The sequence below is a fragment of the Dendropsophus ebraccatus genome, chromosome 9 (assembly GCF_027789765.1).
Source record: "Dendropsophus ebraccatus isolate aDenEbr1 chromosome 9, aDenEbr1.pat, whole genome shotgun sequence".
NCBI lineage: Eukaryota > Metazoa > Chordata > Amphibia > Anura > Hylidae > Dendropsophus > Dendropsophus ebraccatus.
In genome coordinates, this window is record NC_091462.1 from 60,309,183 (window position 1) to 60,331,768 (window position 22,586).

A 22,586-nucleotide genomic window follows, 5' to 3' on the forward strand; every position below is an offset into this window, starting at 1 on the left:
TTTCTCTGTGAATCTGCTTTTATTAAAAATATTCCAGATTATTTTCTGTAAAAACAGACACATGGGTAAGGTATGTAATAGACAGCATGAACTGTGACATTGAAAAGATAGAACTGCTTGATGGACTACACATGGATATGGTAAAGACAACCAAAGAATGCATTTTCTGCTGTAAATAGTTCATATTTCAGAATGTGTGCAGCCTGTTCACAGCCCTTAGTGTTTTCATGGAATTAGGATGTAAAGGCATACATGTGAAAAAAGTCACATAATACTGCAAGATAAATTGGCCATTTACTAGGACCCATGAGATTCCTACAAGTGCAAGCTTAAAATTACAGATCAGCACGACTTGGCCATGCTCGAGTCCTATCAATCGGCATTTGAATACTGGCTGACAAAGCTGAATGCAGCACTAGAGAGTCCTGGAAAACATGGATCCAGCATACTCGAGTGACATTTATCTCTATTGAAAAAGAACCCTTCAGGCTTAGTAGGCTGCCCACATCACATGTAGTGTACAGTACAATACAATACAATATTACTTTTTCAAATCCCATTACATTGTACATACATTTTCCTGTCTGTGGGCAACATGTTATACAGCAAAAGGAGCTAAGCAGATTTTTATAATTTTGCAGGAAAATATTCAGTATAACTTCTACGTTATTCAGTTACTTTTTGCTTTGGGGTCCAGTGGGTGGTCCTACTTACTGATTGACAGCTACTTGCTATCTCTATATGACTGCATATCACTGAACAGGTCCACCCACTGGACTCCAAAGCATAGAAGGAGCATGAATAAAACACTGAAATATTTTCCGAGCTTCTTCAGTTTTATAACATGATTCTGGCAAATCAGACACCATGTTCCAAATGCAAGGCTTTAAGACATCAGGATAGTATAACAGTTCTCGTTTCCCAGGCTTTGGTTGGTGTGTCCATGATTCTAGCTGGATTAAACATCATATTTAAATGTCGATTGCACAATCATTATATTCTCATGTATCTGTACAATGCTGAGTTGCCAAAGATAATAAACTTCTCATTCTGTACATGAAAGCTTGTAAGTAAGGCTAGGTTCACACAAACATTTTATGCTTTTGAAAAGGAAAAACTGATGTTAAAAACTGATTTTTAGTATATCCTATAGAAGGAGCCATTTACCATAAATGACAAAATATATTATAATATATTATTATATAATATTTTAAAGGCACACGTGTCAAACTCGGGCTCTCCAGCTGTTGCAAAACTACAATTTGTAGTTTTGCAACAGCTGGAGGGCCTAAGTTTGACAGCCGTACACTACTACGCTACTCTACACCAACAAAAGTAGTAGTAAAATAGAGAAATGTAGACAAATGGAAACAATCTGTTAGTCTCCATTACCATACAAGTCACTTATTTCTATCCACTTCAAGAGGATATACAAACACAAAATGGAGTGTGAACAAAGCCTTACTGGACAAAGTAGAGCATAATTAGTTGTTCATTTAAGTTGCGTTCTACTTATAGAAGTCTCTCATGTCAAATCTTTTGGGCTTACAGGCTCCGGGTATGCATTTGTGGCAGTTGTCAGAAAACTGGCCGAACAGTATGCTGATATTTAGCAAAGCAAATATCGGATCCAGGTCACCATGTGTTTGAGTACCTAAACTTAGAAAACTGTAAAAATATAAATTGTATGAACAGTTTCTTTTAGACTATATTTAGTCTATTGAAAAAAAAAAAAAAATACAGTGATCTGGCGCAGATATGCTGTATCTACGTCAGCAGACCATTCAGGCAGGTTTCCAAAGTATACCACAAAAACAGCGTTGGAATAGATGTGAACAGTGACTAACGTATGGAAGAATAACCATTAGTTTTGTGGGCATGCTTTGTGAGCTATAGCCTATAGTCATTTTGGCTATAATAACAGCTCTGCATGATTGAGATATACCTGTGAAAATGAGTTACAAAGATATTACAATGCATTTATGAATTGGATTGCATTACAAGATATTACAATGCATTTATGGATTGAAAGACATAGATGTAAAAATCACAAACTAAAAAGTGTACACCAACAAGAAAGACTGATGGTTTGCACTGTGTGGAAGTTAAAAGTTCAACTGAATTCTGTAAACTACCAGTGTAGGAATAAACCTGAGATCTGCCTCCTGGAATGTTGGCGATTACAGCTTGGATTGGGCGGCCAGCTTCAGCTGTAGGTTCTCTGCCAGTTTGTCCAGGAATTCAAAAGTATTCAAGTAATCTGATCTCTGCACACTGAGATGAGAAAAAAAGCAGTCAGCTGTGTAATAACACATCCACATAAGGGTGAAAACACTGCATCCCTGAGGTACAGGATACTTACTTGGGGAGACCTTTAATGCAAGCAGCAAGATCTTTAGTCATGAAGCCCGCTTCTATTGTCTCAACGCAGACTTCCTCTAAGGCTGTCGAAAAGTTCTTCAGTTCAGTGTTATTATCCAGCTTAGCTCTATGTTCTAGACCTCTGGTCCAGGCAAAGATGGAAGCTAGAACACAGGAAACCTTTATAGATGAGTTTTCCATGGAAGAAGGGTTATAAATTGTGTAAGATGTTCAAGGATTTGCTACAACTATTAGAATTAGCCACATAGCTATATCAGTAATGCCGGTGTTAGCAGCTTCATATAGAAATAACAATATAGCTACATGTAACAGTAATGTGTATACAGTACAACCACATAGCATTACACAGCGTGGTGGACAAATAAATGCAGATAGAATGATATATCAGTATTGTATGCATTAGCTTCATATAGATATTGCCACCTACCTATACACATAAGTAATGTGTGTATTAGCTTTCATAAACCACTTAGTATCTACAGCATAGCCATAGTCTTCAATAGATTAAACATAGTCTATTTACAGCTAAAAGTATACTGGTATTAAAAGGGAATGTGTCACAAAGTTAAAAAAAAAATTGAAAGTGATAAAATTAAATGTTATTTTTTTGTTAATTAATAAGTGTGTTTATTTTTTTACATGTAAGGAAATATGAAAAATTAATTCTCTAATTTTTCATATTTCCCAGTGATGGCACCTAGGGGGAGCTCCAGCAGAAAAACTGCTGGTAAAAGTAACCTGAAATACGGCTGTGCTGAAAAAAAGAGGGGAAAGGTGATATGTGTACTGCTGGGCAGCGCCATTTTGTTGTTGTCTGCATAGAAGTACACATACAAGAAGTGTCCCTAGACCTTCATACTACACACAGGAGAGTACAGGCTATTGCTCTGGTGTCAGCAGTGTCACACATTACACAGGTAGAGGATAGATAGATAGATAGATAGATAGATAGATAGATAGATAGATAGATAGATAGATAGATAGATAGATAGCTTCACTATATCAAAAAGCAGCACTGCTTTTAAGATGTGTGAGTGCCACGGACCAAACTAATACAGTTCAGATAATACTCCACGGCAACTCCAATACGTGTCAAATGTGATTCAAATTTATTCCATCTTGTGATACATCAAATAAATAGTGTAGCACAGCAAATACAGGACGCAACATTTCGACGGTCTCTCAGGCTGAAAAAAGACGGTGAAAGACAGTTCAAATGTCGCATCCTGTATTTGCTGTGCTGCACTATTTGATGTATCACAAGATGGAATAAATTTGAATCACGTTTGACACGTATTGGAGTTTTATCTGAACTAGATAGATAGATAGATAGATAGATAGATAGGAGAGAGGAGTAGGAGAGACACTTTGTTCTCCTATATGCATCCACCTCAGTGAGACAAGAGTTGCTGACTGTAATAAGTGACTGTAACTTCTTTGCTGCAGTCAGTGACTGGTTACAATATTTGCAGCCTGTACAGATGTATCAATTACAGTAAAACAAATAGTTGCCAATAGTTCTGGATAACAGTAACTCCTGTCCTGGGAGCTGATCGTTTGGTGTAATCCTCTATAGTTATATAATCACTGTGGAGGATAATACATGTATGTACTGGTACCTTATCTGTCTGGGACCCGACAAAAACTCCCAGCATACACATGCAATATACTTCACAGTGATTATATAACTATAGGGGAATCCACCAAACACATCATCAGCTCCAATAATAGGTGTTACAGTTACTCATTACAATTTGTAATTTACAACAAATTGCTTTACCATATATATATAGGGGATATGTTTTATTACCTGAGCTCCTCTTGCAGTTGCAGCACCTCTGACCCCCAGTGCAGCAACTGCCCGATCAGAACGCTCAGTCTGGCTCAGTTCCCTGTCCTGTACTCGGCTCATGTGACTGTGACCCGACAATAACTGAGTACCGGGCAGGGAACTGAGCCAGACTGAGTGCTCTGATCGGGCAGTTGCTGCACTGGGGATCCAACGATTTACAGCTGCAAGAGGAGCTCAGGTAATAACACAGATCCCCTGTATCCTGTACTGTATAAGACTCCCACTAAGGGAGCAGCGGCACATAGACAGAGGAAAGCAGGGGCACATAGGCAAGGGACAGCAGCAGTATACAGACAGGAGGGAGAAGCGGCACATAGACAGAGGAGAGCAGGGGCACATAGGCAGGGGACAGCAGCAGTATACAGATGGGGGAGAGAAGCGGCATACAGACAGGAGGGAGAAGCGGCATACAGATGGGAGAGAGAACCGGCATACAGACGGGAGAGAGAAGCGGCATACAGATGGGGACAGCAGCAGTATACAAGCAGGAGGGAGCAGCAGTATACAGACGGGAAACAGCAGCAGTATACAGATCGGGGAGTGCAGGGGGAATACAGACGGCCAACAAGTATTACCAGGAGCAGGCTCCTCTAAAATGGCGCCACCACCCTCCCCTAGCTGTGTACTACGGATGCCTTGAATATGCGTAGCACACAGCTAATGAAACACATTGTAAGTGAACGGGACGGACTGCGTCCCGTTCACTTCAATGCTCTGTGTGTGCCGTACAGCATCTGTGTAAGTGTCGTGCAAAGACACCATACACAGATGCTATTCAACATGGCAGCCCCCTGTGCAAGCATCACAGTGTTATAAAACATTGATAGTACAGGAAAAATAAAAAATAAAAACACCAAACCACTTATTTTTTATAATTACATTTAAAGGAAAAGTAAAATAAAAAAAAGTGACACTATCCCTTTAAGCAGAACAAACACAGTCGTAAATAAACAATTATTCTCTTGAAGCCTATGGCTACGGTACATGTTTAAAGCAACCCTGTACCCACAATCTGACACCGCCCCCCCCCCCCCAAACCACTTGTACCTCCGGATAGCTGCTTTTAATCCAAGATCTTTCCTATGGTCCGTTGGGCAGGTGATGCAGTAATTGTCCTAAAAAAATACTTTTAAACTTGCAGCCCATGCCAAACGGGAGTATCTGTGCCCTAACTTTGCACTACCCCTCCGTCCCTCCTCCCCACCCTCTTCATCATTAGGAATGCCACTGAAACATTTTCTCCATGCTGAAGATTGCACAGGTCCTTAACGATCCAGCCCATGTGCCAGGCTGCCACAGGTGGGGAATAGGAGGCAATCTGCCTGGAGCATTCCTAATGATGAAGAGGGTGGGGAGGAGGTACGGAGGGGTTGTGCAAAGTTAGGGCACAGATACTCCCGTTTGGCACGGGCTTCAAGTTTAAAAGTATTTTTTTAGGACAATAACTGCATCACCTGCAGAACGGACCGCAGGACAGATCTTTTTTGATGGTATTAAAGGCAATTTATCAGTAGGTTAGACAAATCTAACCTGCTGATATCTCTCTATTGGGCACAGAGTGCTGTGGATGAAGGTAAGTCTCTTGCCTTCATCCTTGGCACAGTTCACAAGCAGTTTTAATGTAGTCCTGTGCCCAGTAAGGCTGTTAGGAGCACTGCGCCGCCCCATGGAGCTCCATTATAAGCCTGGCTCTTTTTTCTAACACAGAATGGAAAGTGGACGCGCTGCAGCACGATCTTCTCCCGGCTTGTTCATCCGATTGGTACGTGTCTGAACACTCAGACTTAAACCAATCAAAACTTTGGAAACTTTAAGGGTTTTACTGGTGGTTTTAATAATTTAGGCTCACATGGAGGAAAAAAAAAATTGTTATCACCCCTACCTTCATGTGTAGTACAGTTTTTTACGCTAGAACATACTCTTAAGATGAGGCCCCATTCACATCATGACTGTGTGGCTTTAATGGACCAAACTGTCTACTAGTGACTAGATTTGGTTTCCTTTCCAATAGTCTACTATACTTTTGAACCCCACATAAAAAATACACTAGGAAACAGACAAACCATTATTAGCTGGAAGATTATGTTTGATCCATTAAAGTCAATAAGACCAACCCTAGTACATTGCAGCACTTAATAAGCCTTTATTAAATTTCACCAACCAATAGGATTAGTAGAGGTCTCCTGGCCCTTCTGATGCATCCTGTAGTGGCGGGTTACTGTGCCATGTGCCGCTTCTGCTTCTACAGTCATGCCATCCGGACATATAAGAACACTGGTCATCATTCCCAGAGATCCATAACCTGCACCAAGACAAATACATTTCATATCACAATAGCACATGAGGGGAATATTTATGCACTGGATTTGCAGAGTGCCATGAGAGCAGAAACAAAACAGCAACAGAATCACAGCATGCAACGGTTACATCACAAATGTGGCCCTGGTCTGAACTTTATGGATGGTTAGAGAGAAAAGGGAAAACATGAGAGCACTCAATCAAAAAGGGAGCATAGTGTAAAACCCTGACAGCCACTATAACAACAAAATAAAAAGGGAAATAATGATATAATACAATTATATATGACTGGGCATGTGCCTTAATAAAAGGCTCGGACTGGGCCACTGGGGAAATCCCCGGTGGGCCCCGAACTGGAGTGGGCCCCGCCCCCGTCAGGGGACACAGGGCTTGAGACTATATGTAATGTTCTGATTGACAGTGCGAGAAGCCATAGGCTTCACGCCCTGTCAATCACTCTTGTGACCGCAAGTCGCCTCTGGAGCTCACTGTGCGGCTGGGACTTCCGGTACAGGGAGCGCGTACTGGAAGTCCCAGACACCGTGGTGCACACAGAGGTCAGTGGTGTGCACTGCCCGGGACTCCACCAGGGAGCTGCTGGTTATATGGGAGATAGACAGCACAAGGGGAAAAGCCTATATGGGGGGTGGACAGTTCTGGGGCTATATTAAGGATGGACAGTACTGGGGGCTATATGGAGGAAGGACAACATAAGGGGGCTATCTATATGGGGGACGGATAACACAAGAGGCCATTTATAAGGGGGACAACAGAAGGGAGACATTTATAAGGGGGACAACACAGGGGGTGTATACAATAAGGCATGCAAAAAGGGGGCCTCTACTATAGTGGACTACACAGAGGGGTCATCTATAAGGGGAATACACAGAGGGGGTCATATACTATAGGGCAGGGATAGGGAACCTTGGCTCTCCAGTTATTGCAAAAGCTGGAGGGCAGAGTTTCCCTACCGCTGATATAGGGGATGTACAGAGGGTGTAATTTACTATAAAGGGACCACACAGAGGGGAATCTCTACTATGCACATGGAGCCATCTATATGGAAGACTGAACAAGGGACCATCTATAAAAGGTGTCTACACAGAGGGGGCATATAAGGGATATATATTATTATTTTATTTTATTTATTTTTTTACATAGTGTCAGGGCTACCCACTGACAGAGGAAGTAAAGGGTCCAGTACAGATGTGCAGATTGTAAAGAGAGGAGGATGGTGCCAGAGTGAGGAGCCTAGTATGTCTGCCTGGCAGATTCTGTGGATCCTTGGCTTGGAAAAGTTCTCATAATGGCCCAGGGCAGATGGAGAAGAAGATGAAAAGGGAACAACTCTGATCAGAGAAGACGTCCCCTGTGAGTCACTTGATGTAACTGCACCATAATGTATATGGTGTATAGAGCCTATGTAGAGCTGGCTATACCTCTATATGACTGGATGAGGTGATATTTGTACAGTGGATGTTATTCAGTAGCAGCAGTGCTATTAGTCAGTATGTGATGGTGGTGTTAGTCAGTATGTGGATGTATTATTTGTGGTGATGGTTGTGGTGTGGCGGTAATATTGGTCATAGTATACAGGATTTGGTCAGTAACAGGTATGGTGGTAATATGTACTGTGATAATATTTCCCTCCTGTATACTGGTATTATTGGTAATACCAGTCTTGGTTTACTGGATTTGGTCAGTAACAGTATGGCAGTAATATGTGTGGGGATATTTGCTCTTTATATACTGGGGTTATTGGTAGCTGTATGACCTTTGTATATAAGTATACAGTGTTATCATGCAAAGAAAATTGTCTTATAGCCGATTACACAGGCCAATTATGCAGCTCCTAGGAAGCCTCATGTAAAAGTGCCAGAGATCAGCTGACAAGCTAATGCCCGATAGCGGACTGATTCGATCTTTTGTGCGGCTGTAAAAATCATTGCTGTCGGCTGCACATCTCTGTGTATCCGTCCCCTGTTGATTAGCAATTGTTTTCAGCCCTACACTGCCCCATATCATGCCGTGTAACTGGACCCTTATTAATGTTACCACAGATAAGTATGGTGGCTGAAGGGTGGGCCCCAAGATTGATTTCCCCTGGAGGGCGCAAGGTACTCCAGTCCGAACGAACCTGCTTAATACGAACCATGTTGGGTGCTATAGACCCAACTTTAAATAATAATCAAGGTCAGATCCCTATGGTGAGCAGTAGAGATGAGCATGACACAAGCATGCTTGAGTGTGCTCGCTTGGCATTCCAATACTGTTGGCTGACAAAGTTAGATCCATCCCTAGAGAGTCCCGGATAACACAGATACAGCCATAGGCTGCAGGCAGGACTTGCTATGGCTGCATCTAACTTTGGCGGCCATGACTATTAAAATGCCTAGCGAGCAGACTTGAGCATGCTCAAGTGAGCATGTTCAAGCAGGCTATAGCCGTATCATTAACAAAAATATTGCTTTAGTGCTAGAAAATTAGATTCTTTATATAAATTGATGAAACATACACAACACATCTATAACACAATTCTAGTAGCATTCCTAAATTCAATAGGGGAGATTTATCAAACATGGTGTAAAGTGAAACTGGCCTTAGCAACCAGATTCCACTTTTCATTCCTTACAGACTCTTTGGAAAATGAAAGGTGGAATCTGATTGGTTGCTGAGGGTAACTAAGTCAGTTTCATTTGACACCATGTTTGATAAATCTCCCCCAATATATCCAAATGACAAGACAACATCATAAATTGTACTTATGCTACTTATGTCTACTTCTCTCTTACCTTGAGCAACAGAGTCTGACTGCACATCTCCATCATAGTTCTTGCATGCCCAGATGAAGCCACCCTCAGACTTCAATGCTTGAGCCACCATATCATCTATAAGCCTGTGCTCATACCAGATCTTTTTTTCTTCAAACTGGGGTCTGTACTCTCTGCAATCAAAAGAACATGAACAACAGACTCATGAAATTTAACCTTTTATTAAATATTTGATTCTTCTCCAAGTTTGAAACAATGTAAAAATGAAGCTTGAGAGCAATGTATTACCACAAACAAAAATGTAATGTATTTAATCTGTATCACTTCTACAATTTCTATGACCCATTATCAATAGCACATAAGAGTGTTATCAATGTAAATGCCAACACTATAGGGCTGGAAATGTCAGCTGGATGAATAGAGTATGAATATAAATATATAAAATATATATATACTTCTCATAGATTTCCTGGAAAATGTCTTTGAAACGTCCGTCATATCGCTTGAGAATTGTGTTTTTAGTGCTCATATAAAGAGGCCAACCTTTAACCAACGCCATCTGGAAGGAGCTATGTGCAAAATCCCTAATGGATTGATCAGTGTTATACATTCCAAGGGCAACACCTCCACAGTCTACAGACAATAAAAAAAAAGAACACTTTTAGTTTGGCACATTTAATGTTAAGTTACAGGAGTATTCTAGCAGTGTAATTTGTTAATCCCCTAGGCTGCATCCACCTTCTTCAGGCAGCGGGATTCACATGCAGATCATTTGGGTTCATGACTCTTGGCAGGTCGCTTATATCAGCATCTATCCCACTCCTTTACACAGGATGCTACTTTGATCTTTGATTCCGCACTTTACCAATATTATGAAGAGTGTCTCTCATAAACAGTATGCCATAGTAAAACACAATCTAGTATAACTGATCCATCTCAGCGAAATGATGGTAAAATACACAGTGAATCATTACATGCACCTCCTTATCAGGTACTGCCTGGAAAATATGGATATGGCACAAGATATCTGCAAGCTATTGTTTGCATATAGTAGTAATTAAAGCAGAGGACCTTTTGGCTTCTAAACAGCCACCTTGGCCAGTCAAGCCTATTGCGGTTGGTAACAGGAGCACCATGTGACGTCACTCAATGCTGTATGGACGTGTGTTTGGACATGCTGCCTTCCATTTATAACGTCTCAGCATTCTTCCTCTGGGAAATGCTTCTTCCAAACTGAATGCTCCTTTTAGGTCTCAAAAAGAATCCTGGCTGTTATCAATCCCACTGGATCAGCTCTAGGCCCACTGTATGTTACTGTAGAAGCTTATGCTTTACTGCTTGGGGCCAGTCACACGTACAGGATCTGCAGCTGATTTGATGCAGAGTTAAATCATTTCGTTTCATTGATATCTGCAGCAGATCCTGTACCTGAGGCTGTAACCCTTATGAAGGATGCTTCTAAACTTTAATATTTACAATAAAAGTATTTTCCAATAAAATATTGTGAGTCCCTGCTCTAAACAATTAACTAATGCTGCGTTTACACGGAACGATTATTGTGCGAATTTGCACGATAACGGTCGAATTCGAACGATAATCGTACGTGTAAACGCAGCAAACGATCGAACGACAAGGAAGAAATCGCTCATTTTGATCTTTGAACATGTTCTTAAATCGTCGTTCGCAAAAAATTCGCAGTTCGTTCCGTGTAAACAGTCGTTCACCGATTTCACCTGTGTGTGAGATAGGCTTAAGCAATCGCAAAACGAATTTTCCGTACGATATATCATTCCATCTAAACGCTGATCGTTATAAAAAAAACAAACAAACGTTGCTTCGAAATCATTAATCGAACGATTGGGCGAATTATCGTTCCGTGTAAACGCAGCATAAATTAAATCAATCAAAAGGAAACATAGAAATGCCCTAATCAAAAAGCATCTGAGGCAGAAACACATGGCAGCTTGGAACTGCAACTACTAGCAAGTGTAAATTGTAGTACATTAGGCATGTTGGGAAGCCAACACCCCCCCTCCCCCCATAGGGTTTTCCTTTTAATGCTATACGGGAGATTTATCACACTGTCCTATAGTAACACTCATTTTACTACAGAAATATTAGACATTTAAGTTCAGTGCTTCTTAAATACTGAATACTAACCTTCAAAATCATGCACAACATATTTGATAGGCTCTCCACCATCTTTAGGAGTGTATGATATTTCCACCCTGCCTGGCCCGGGAACAACAAAATCTGTGGCTCTGTACTGTAAGTGACAAACAATGGTATTACAACAATTACTGTATACAAGCATTCAGTTACTGTATTATCAGGGGAGGAGGGCAGTATAACAGAACAATCCGTCACGGTTACCTGTGTTTTTAGTAAAAGAAAAAAAAAGACTGAGCTCAAGAACAAGAGGACACAGTGAGAGGTTATCTGGTGAAAAGATCAGAAGCAACATGAAAAAAATATTACTTTACTGAAAGAGTAGTAGATACTTCGAACAAACTTCCAGCAGATGTGGTTGGTAAATCTACAAAACAGAATTTAAACCTGCCTGGGATAAACCTATATCTATTTTATAAGAAGGGAAATAGGGCTGACTAGATGGACTCAGTGGTCTTCTTCTGCCGACAATCTTCTATGTTTTATATCAGACACATGTCATTTGTTAAATCACTACATATATCTACGTGTTTGGGAATTTTCAGACCCTTTGCTGTTCATGCATGGTTATTGCATTATCTGTGGTGTTAAATAGGTCTGCAGGTGACACCTACTACAGTATCTGTATTCAGCATTATCACTGTGTGTAATCTGTAGGGTTACATAGAACTGCAATTAAAAAACCTGCATCATCACGCAAATGGGTGTTTATAGGAAAGTCAGTTGCTGGTAGTCAGCCAGAGTAAAAGGATCAGTGATCAGCCAACAAACGTGCAAACTCTCTAGACTGGATCTTTTGTGTGGCCTATAAAATCACTGTTATTGGCCGCAAATTGCCCTGTCTAAACAGAGGATGTGCGGGCAATAATGAAAAATTTATATGGCAGCATAAACGACCGGCCACATGATTGACTGTGCCTTGTATGTGCAAACAAGCGCCCGTCTTGCTGATCATACTTGTTTTTGGGACATCGTGGACCCATGACGGGGGCCATAAACCTACTAAATTATCTGTGGTGTCACTTAGGGTCCTATTACATAGGCAGTTAATCGGGCAGTAAGGGCTGCATGGACATCGTAAGTGATGTCCATGCAGACTGCCCAACCACTTGACACCTTACCTCTCCCGCTCCCAGTTTTCTATCCCGTGCTCCGCAGCTTCCCGGTCGTTAGCCAATGGCCGTGAATTGCTACTACACTCAGCGCCCGGCCATTTTAGGTCCAAACCTAAACCAACGATCGGCCGATGATCATTGTCATCGGCTGATCGTTGTCTCTATTATACGGACCGATAATCGTGCTGATTGGGCTGATTATTGCTCCGTGTAATAGGGCCCTTAGCATTGATGGCTCAGTTCACACTATGGTAGAGGCTGCTTTTAAGTCTTCCACCGCAGAGTCCCTTTGTAACAGAACAAGAAAAAAAAAGCTGCACACAGTATTTTTTTGTACCATAATTAATGATACCATAATGATATTGTCGCATTCTTAATCCAGAAACCTTATTATGAACCCCAGTAAAAATGTATTAGATATGGAAATCCATGTATTTTATGGCAGAATAGGCACAATGATAAAACATTTCCTTCACCTGATCGCCATAAGCATGACGGCCAATGATGATGGGCTTGACCCATCCAGAGACAAGCCTGGGGATGTTCTTGCAGATGATAGCTTCTCTGAAAACTGTTCCTCCCAGAATATTTCTGATGGTTCCATTTGGAGACTTCCACATTTGCTTGAGCTTAAACTCTTCAACCCTTTTCTCATCAGGTGTAATGGTAGCACACTTTATCCCAACATTGTATTTTTTGATAGCTTCAGCAGCTTCTACTGTAACCTTATCATCAGTTAAATCGCGATTTTCCATGCCAAGATCATAGCTATGAAGACAAAAATTGGTTGTTACTACAGGTGCAATAAAAGATCACATATAGAAAATTAGAAAATGAGCCTACACAGCATTATAGATAGTTTACATAAACTAGACAGAAAGGTACCATGTGTCTCCTGGCCCTAACAACTAGCTAACAGTGTGAGCAGCTTAGAATGTGAAATGCAGCTGACAGATTCCCTTTAAAGCAATGAATGTTCACATGCAAACTAATATATCCCATTCCTTGGCAGAAGCCATTGTAATAAGATGCAACTGCTGCAAAAAAAATTCTGCACTAACTCCACAGAGAATTCAACACAGTGTTGTACCGATTTGCCGCAGTGAATTGCCTTGCAAAAAAAAAAAAAAAAAGTTCAATTAAATTCTCAAGTGCAGATTTTGCTACAGATCTGCATGTTATTGGCAACAATAAGGCTGCTTGGGGATCATGGATTTAGTCCAATAAGGATGAAATTTGCAGTATGTCAGCAAACAATCCAAGAATGGATGCATGCACACCACCACTCTAGTCATTCTCTATCTGAGCCATGGAGACAGCTGAACACTTGGCTATTTCCAGCAGCTCCCATAGAGAATAAATGGAACGTCAGCACACAGGTGCAACCAACTGCCTCATTCTAAGTCTTGGGGTCCCTGCTCTTGAGATAATGGGGGTCCCTTACCTGTGCCTTATATACTGTACTTACGATTAACCCCTTATGCCTACACATGACTGGGCTAGCATAGATGACTCTTCCTGCTGCTATACCGAGCTGCTGAGACTTATTTCAGCATAAATTATGAAGAACTAATATGAAATAATAATCCAACCCCAAATGATTAAGTCTGAGGTTATTGGCAAACTACACCCTGTGAACCTTTCCCTACATACAAGATAGTTAAAGATTTGGCAGTTTGCTAATACAAGGCTTCTAGCAGAAAAGCTGGTTCCTTCCTCTGTTCAAAGTCTCTGTAAGGATAAACTAAACAGGTTACATTAGAAATCAGAGTGGAGCAAAGGCTTTGCCAGCAAGCAATGTGTGTCATAGGCAAGTAAACTAATCCGAGCAAAGTCTGGAGAGGGCTTGTCTATCTGAGAACAAGGGGCCCGGCAGTGAAATTCCATTACATCAGCCCATTATCTCCACCAACATCATCTTTAGAATAAAGTGTTTAGGAATCGTTATGGGGCTGTGATCCATGCATGGATTACCATTTGCTTACAAATGGGTCAGTGCAATTGCAGACAGCTGCAGACATGCAGTAGTGCTGTGCGTAGCTGCGGGTCCACGGCTAAGGACGTGTGCACGAGGCGTTAGGGTGTAATGCTGTGTTTACACGGAGCAATAATTTGCCCAATGGATCTTTTAACGATTTTGAAGCCATGATTTGGTTTTTATAACGATCGTTTTAAGATTGCCTATCTCACACATAGGGTAAGTCGGTGAAAGACTGTTTACACAAAGCGATTTGCGAATTTTTAGCGAACGACCGACAAAGATTTGAGAACATGTTGAAAGATCAAAATGAACGATTTCTCGCTCGTCGCTTGATCGTTCGCTGTGTTTACACAAAACGATTATCGCTCAAATGCGATAGTTACTGCGAAAATTCGAACGATAATCGCTCTGTGTAAACGCAGCATAAGTTGATACAATGTAAAAATTACAAACTTGAGCCCAAATTTGTAACAGCTGAATAGTTTCCCCATAGTAACCAATCACAGCTCAGCTTACACAACAGTCAGAGTAACAAAACCGGAGCTGTGATTAGTTGTTATGAGGACCGGTACCACCTGAGGTACATCAGGGAGATCTCCAAACTTACTCCAAGATGTTCATAAGTTTTAATGACAAAACTGTGCAAATATATCACCACTTTTGGCCACTGTAATAATAATAATGATAATATTTCAAAACTTAATTATTGAACTTTTATATGAATTTATGAACATATAAATGTTCCTCATTAATATAGTTTATGTTCTATCACTCTAAGTCCCTTATTTATAACAACCAGAAATATAAACACTTTCTCACATGCATTCAGTTAGAAAGGGTGAAACATTTCCTCCATATATCCATAATAAAGCACTGGCCCTATTAGATATGGATGGTTGAGGAAAAGTTGGTGGTCACTATTTGGCAGCTTGTCTCTGAGCTGGTAGAGACCATTGTGTGTGGGGGGAGATCTGTGCTGTTCTCTTCCTGGATGCTGGATGATTGCGTATGAGCAGCAGTGTAATATGAAGATATCCTGTGTAATATAAAGAATAAAAAGGAGGAGGAGAAGTCATAAGTAGGGTAGAAGTAATAGGTAAACAATGTCCTCAATGTGGCGTTTTCTCTCTGGGAGGGGATGGGGTATTTCCCTTCAGTGTGCTATGGCTGCAGCAGGGTGTGTGTTTAGGTGTGAGAGAGAGGTAGAAATTAAAACTCAGAGCAACAGTGAAAAATCCAGGTGGGGAAGGGGGTTTGGGAAACATATTAAAGAAGTCGTACCTAACAATCCATGTGCCTCAGCAGCACAGCGTCACCACTCATGGTCCTTGATCCACTGAGAAATGCCTGCTCAGCCAATCATTGAGTGTGGCGGGACAGAGCTACAGTTACTGACCTTGGTTTCTCAGTAAATCCGCTGTAGCACACAGGGGCAGTGATTTTTATTTGACTAGGTTTAGATTAGGTTTGATAAATCTGAGCCTATGTCTGACCTCTATATCACGGGTATCTGGTATTTTTAGCAGTTTTCCTATGTGTATAGTGTTAGTAGTGATTTCTTCAGAATTAGCTACATCCACTACACACACAAAAAGGAGTATTTGTTTTATATCGTTGCTGTTATCATATATCAAAACAAAGTGCATTTCTGCAATCTGCTCATCACCCTTCTGCCTTTTAACTCTGTGCCCCTCTGTGCCGCCCCTCCCTGGGTGTTGGAAAAGCTTGATCCAGTCCTGGTAAACTTTTCCCAGTTTCCCAGGACAGGATCCAGCTTTTTCCAGCACCCAGGGAGGAGCTGCACTAAGTCAGAAGGCAGCAGGCTGAAGAGCAGATTGCAGAGATAACAAGGCTTGTTGCTTTGTTATTACTGTAAATTAGTTCATCTCTACTCAGGATCATGTAGGACATTGCACAGAAGTGCTGCTGAGCTAGTCTGATACCCCCCCCCCCCCCCCGGTGTCTGATTGGAGAGTCAGGAATTGGTTCACAGCCCTGAATCCAATGTGAATTTAGGGCAGAAAACTTTATAAGTTATAAATTACCTGTGCAAATCCAACTCTACATAAGGAAGAATGAGCTTCTCCTTAATCAGATCCCAAATAACACGGGTCATCTCATCTCCTTGCATCTCCACCACAGAGCCACCCGGGATTTTCTTAGACATGCTGGACAGGGGAAAAAAAAATTATTACCAGAAGTTAAAACAATATTATATATTTTAAATTAAGTAATGCATGGACAAGGCAGTACAACCTGGGGCTGAATTGTGACACATGCCCTCACAGCTCACAGCAACACAGTTTGGCCTATTAGTCCTTCTGCACAGAACTCCCTGTTGTCTTTCCTTAGTCCTGACACAAGGACAAACGGAACCAGCTCCATCGGATTGGCAGCAGGGAATCAGAGTAGGTGAGAACACATTAAAAAAAAAAGTGGTAGTTTATGTATAAAAATGAACAATGTAGTTTATCTTCACATATGAGATCAAAATCCACCATGTAGTATCAATGAAGCGGACCCAGGATTTCTGCTGCAGATCTGCAGTTTCAGCTGCCATGGATCCGCACAAGGATTAGTCTCACTGACAATAAATGGGGCTAGTCCTCAGCTTTTTCATGTGAAATCTGCAGAAATAGGTCCCCTGCTACTTATTTCCACATATATACCGAAATTATAATACCCAGAGATCTTCTAAACAGGAACTTGCATTAACACACTGTATATAGAATATACCCGGGGTGGAACCCCCCCAGTAGTACCCCCGATAGTGCCCTCAATACTTACCCCCTCCTGCCAGTCCTGCTCCCGCCACCGAGAAATCTCAGCCCATTCATCCATGCACCCAATATGCAAATTAGAAGAGAGGAGTCCGATGTCCTTAGGAAATCAGTGCTCCCAATGCAGGGAGACCGGCAGGAGGGGGTAAGTATCGATACCATAACAGCAGAGTATATAGCTAAACACATTAACTCGTGATTACAGGAGGAAGCATAAATTATATTGTAAGTGCAAGTAATACATGTAAACAGTTCATAAACTATACCTGTAAACACGTGACAGCCCCCACCCCGACGCATGTTTCGGCAAACATCTTTATCGAGGATGATATTTCCACAGCAGATTTTTTTTTCTGCTGCAGCAACAACAATTCTTAGGGAATTTTCCCATTGTACGTGAACAGCACTGCAGAATCCTAAGAAATGCACTTACTGTAGTGGTCCGATCTGACAGTTCTGCAGTCCGTCAGGTAAAGGTTTTAGAGGCCACAATAGCCAGACAAAATCTAATGACCCATTACTTTTATAGTTCAAGTCAATGAAGAAATAGAAAGAATGTGATAACTCATCTCCCACAGAAATCTATAATAAATGTAAGACGCTGGGCCATGTTCACACAACATTCTGATTTTCTCTCTTTAGTCTTGGTTACAGAACCACAACTAGGAATGGAGTAGCTGATGAACCTGAACCTGGCACAGTACAGTGTAGTGGGTGACAATGCCAATAACCTGCAAGCCACATGTGACTCATAAGCTGCTGGCCGAGGAACACTGCTGTAAGGAATACATGGGATACCATCCATTATCCGTGAGAAAGTACATATGATGGGAAGAAATGTTTATACAGCTAGTAATAAGGAACACTAGGTGAGCAGACGGTTTTAGGTTCAGTAAATCATGTAATGTAATGTTCAGTAGCCACCAAAGCTGGCCCATATGTATTACTGCAGAGCTGGCCAAAGAGATTCTGTTAGGATGAGTATCCAATGTGACAGGCAGCAGCCCTCCAGGGACATCAAGGTCATATATATGGCCACCTTTAGTCTTAGGCTACTAGGGGTCACAATATACAATGCATCCTCCTATATCACTGCAGAATAAGGAAATCCTAAAAATCAGATGTCAGGAATAAAAGAGCCCAACAGATTTGTTAAGTACCTGGTGGAGGAGAATAGCTCAGGGACAAATATAAATCAAATAAAGTAACTTATGTTTGGAAGCCCAATAGAGAAGGAGAGGAAAGCTGGCCGCACATCCCGCTGCATTCATTTGGGGGCGACTGGTGGTCCCAGCTGTCAGAACCCCACTGATCAGCTAGTTATTCTTTATTCACTTTTGATCATGAGAATACCCCTTTCATGCTGGAACCCGATTGGTTTAGTTGTACTTCATGAAACTATAGCTTCTGTGGGAAACTTATTTGATAGAATTTATTTTGTTTACGGTAATTATGTGGCATTAACATACTGCACACGTCATTGTCACCACATCAGTCTCTGTGCCTATAGTCAAAATTATTTATGGTTCTTTTAGGTAAAAGAAAATACCCAAAAGAGACCCCCACATACAACAACAACAGATGATGCTGTTACACACAGGACCCCAGCACAGCGAGACAACAGAGCTATGGACACACATTGCTGTTGTTATCGGTTAACAGCCTTGTACTAATGAACTATGAAGTTATACAGGAACAAAGAACAAAGGTCACCTGTCTTAAAGGAATGCTAAACCTAAAGGTGTCTGATACAAGCAAACAGCACATAATCTTGTCCCAAGTCTCTGTCAGTCTGCAGAATTTTCTGAACAGTCTAGAAAACTTGGAGGAATCCTGCAGAGAACACAAAGTGCCATACTCCAGCCAGACTCCAGATAGTCAGGAGAAGGAGGACATAGCTGGTCTTGTAAGGTGTATGAAAAAGATTTTACTTTGCTTATGATAGCCCATGAAATATTGGTGGGGGAGCAGAGGAGGGGGTCGGTCTACCAGTACCCCCACTTATCAGCTGACTGAAAAAGATGAGTGACTCCAGCACAGGCCACAACTTTACTGTTTATAAAGCACAGCACCAGACATTGTGTAGTGGCTACAGCAGCTCAGTCCAGAGACCAATGCAGTTAAAGGGAACTGTGACAATAAATATGCAGTCAAATCCATATACAGCGTGTTATACAAGATGAGCTCAGCAGATTAATATATGGTTTTGTGGGAAAAGTGCCAGGATAACTTGCCTTTTATTCCTGTAATGGCAAACAGTCATGTGGGTGGTCCTTCCCAGTGACTGACAGCTCTCTATATGCACACCTATACATAGATAGTCAATTGCTGAAAATGAGCAGAGACTTAGCATAATATATGGCAAGTTATTCTGGGATATTTCCTATGAAACTATAGACCAATCTTCTTAGCTCCTCTTGCCCTATAACATGCCGCCTGCAGATCAGATGGCTTATACACTGGGACTTGGGAGGTTGATCACCTGTCGGATGAAACTGAAGGAAGAAGAGTTGTTTTTGCTGTCTGATCACAGATGTTATTGTGTGAAAGGAAAATGGCCATGTTTTCCTCCATCACTGACAGTCTATAGTTACACAGACAGGTGTCCTTCACCTGGGGTTACTGAACTGTATGTATGGTGGACAGTGTGTATGGCTGCAGATGTATATGCTCACAGGCTGCAGATCAGAAGGAAATGTGCAGTGCTTCTGCAGTATAAATCATCTGCAGGTCTGTTGTATATCATGTGCAGAGAATCTGAACTTACCCTAACAAAGAAGTGTTTGTATAACCTTCAGCCTATTGCTATGTGTTGTGTAAGGTCAGCGTAACATATCCTGCACACAATGAATGACTCTGCAAATTCTGCTTCCAGAGATCGATGAATGAGGCTGCCACTCCCAGCACTGGCTGCACACAATAATACACAATAATGGTAATACTGGCTGCAGACACACACAATAATACACAATAATGGTAATACTGGCTGCAGACACACACAATAATACACAATAATGGTAATACTGGCTGCAGACACACACAATAATACACAATAATGGTAATACTGGCTGCAGACACACACAATAATACACAATAATGGTAATACTGGCTGCAGACACACACAATAATACACAATAATGGTAATACTGGCTGCAGACACACACAATAATACACAATAATGGTAATACTGGCTGCAGACACACACAATAATACACAATAATGGTAATACTGGCTGCAGACACACACAATAATACACAATAATGGTAATACTGGCTGCAGACACACACAATAATGGTAATACTGGCTGCAGACACACACAATAATACACAATAATGGTAATACTGGCTGCAGACACACACAATAATACACAATAATGACACTGGCCGCAGTCACACATAATAATACTGGCTGCAGGTACACACAATAATGGTAATACTGGCTGCAGGTACACACAATAATAATAATAATAATAATAATAATACTGGCTGCAGGCACACACAATAATACTAATACTGGCTGCACAGAATAATACACAAATAATAGTGATAATACTGGCTGCAGGCACACATACAATACAGAATAATACTGACTGCTGCAGATACACAATAATACTGGCTGCAGGCACACACAATAATAACAATAATACTGGCTGCAGGCACACACAATAATAACAATAATACTGACTGCAGGCACACACAATAATGGTAATACTGGCTGCAGGTACACACAATAATAATAATAATAATAATAATAATAATAATAATAATAATAATAATACTGGCTGCAGGCACACACAATAACACTAATACTGGCTGCACAGAATAATACACAAATAATAGTGATAATACTGGCTGCAGGCACACATACAATACAGAATAATACTGACTGCTGCAGATACACAATAATACTGACTGCAGGCACACACAATAATAACAATAATACTGACTGCAGGCACACACAATAATACAGAGTAATAACACTGGCTGCCTAGTAGATGTAATCCCTGCTACACGTCCCCTGTGTCACACACAGCTCCACTATCCCCTTCCTATAAATAGGCCTCCCCTCTGAATGAGCCCAGTGTAATGTACGAGCCGCCTGCCTGATGATGGCGCTGTGCACACAGGGATACCGCCCGTGCAGCGCCCACATACCCGCCGCAGTCACTTACCTGACGGTTGTAGCTTTCTACAGCGGCGGAGCTCCGGTAACGGCACAATCGTTAGAGGCACTAAAAGCAACACCAGACAGCCCGCTTCCCAGATCTCGCCCTTGGCCACGCCCCTCACTGCAGCTGATCCACCTACAACCAATAATGGTTACGCCAAGAAAGACAGCTGGCCAATCAGAGCTTCCCACGAAACATGGCACCAAGAAAAAGGGGCGGGGATAGGCGGACTGAGGGTGTGGGCAGATTGTCCATCACCGAGGTGGCTTCAAGGAGAGGGCGTGTCTATGGCAAAAGGGGCGTGTCCCACAGGCTACTAACTAGGTGAAAGTTGACAGCGCCGCATCCTCTTAAAGGCGCCGCGCCAGTTTTATGTCTGATGCGAAAGCAACTTTTTTGTGTGTGCGTTTAGTCTTTCTCCAATTAGAAAAAATATGTAGGTTGCGTTTTTTTCCCAGCTTATTTAATGTTATAGTGGAGCTGTTACCTACCTGCCAGGCAGCTGCTTTAATTTTCCAAAAATGATAAGAAACCCTCCCATTGTGCATCCCAGTAGGTCATGGGCAGGAACCATGGCTTTCTAGCTAAAGCTTTAGCTGTCCAGGCATGATGGGAGTTGTAGTTTTGCAACAGCTGGAGAGCCAAGGTTCCCTACCCCTGCAGTACATTTTCTAACAAAATAATCTGTTTCTCACTTTTCTTTCTCCTTTCATCCTTTCTCCATTTAACCCAATTTTTGCGTTTTCGTTTTTTCCTTCTTGTGCTTAAAAGGCCATAGCACTTGTATTTTTTCACCTAGATACCCACATGAGCCCTTATTTTTTGAACCACTAATGTGTGGTGAAATTGAAAAAAAAAGCATTTCTTTTATTTGGAGCTTATTTTTTTACGCCATTCGCCCTGGGGTAAAACTGACTTGTTATATATGTTCCTCAAGTCGTTACAATTACAACGATATATAACATGTATAACTTATATTGTATCTGATGGCCTGTAAAAAATTCAAACCATTGTCAACAAATATACGTTCCTTAAAACCGCTCCATTCCCAGGCTTATAGCGCTTTTATC

The 22,586-nt window shown here is 41.4% G+C and overlaps 1 protein-coding gene across 1 annotated transcript; it reads right to left on the reverse strand.

Moving 5' to 3' along the window:
- On the reverse strand, positions 1-21,629 carry IDH1 (isocitrate dehydrogenase (NADP(+)) 1). Its single transcript, XM_069983500.1, has 9 exons — positions 21,520-21,629; positions 16,614-16,736; positions 13,064-13,355; positions 11,464-11,569; positions 9,759-9,936; positions 9,325-9,476; positions 6,396-6,536; positions 2,363-2,525; positions 1-2,274 (listed from the first exon to the last, which is right to left on the reverse strand). The coding sequence occupies exons 2-9, from the start codon at positions 16,733-16,735 to the stop codon at positions 2,181-2,183; spliced, it is 1,248 nt and encodes a 415-aa protein (XP_069839601.1). The 5' UTR covers position 16,736; positions 21,520-21,629; the 3' UTR covers positions 1-2,180.
- Between the last annotated feature and the right edge of the window lie 957 nt (positions 21,630-22,586).

Bases quoted from the DNA above. Each gene is read 5' to 3' on its own strand.
- IDH1 (XM_069983500.1), bottom strand. From the start codon at position 16,735: ATGTCTAAGAAAATCCCGGGTGGCTCTGTGGTGGAGATGCAAGGAGAT. The intron at 9,937-11,463 runs GTTAGTATTCAG...TATTGTCTGTAG, and splicing joins TGTTGTGCATGATTTTGAAG to ACTGTGGAGGTGTTGCCCTT. The intron at 6,537-9,324 runs GTAAGAGAGAAG...GTCTTGGTGCAG, and splicing joins GTCAGACTCTGTTGCTCAAG to GTTATGGATCTCTGGGAATG.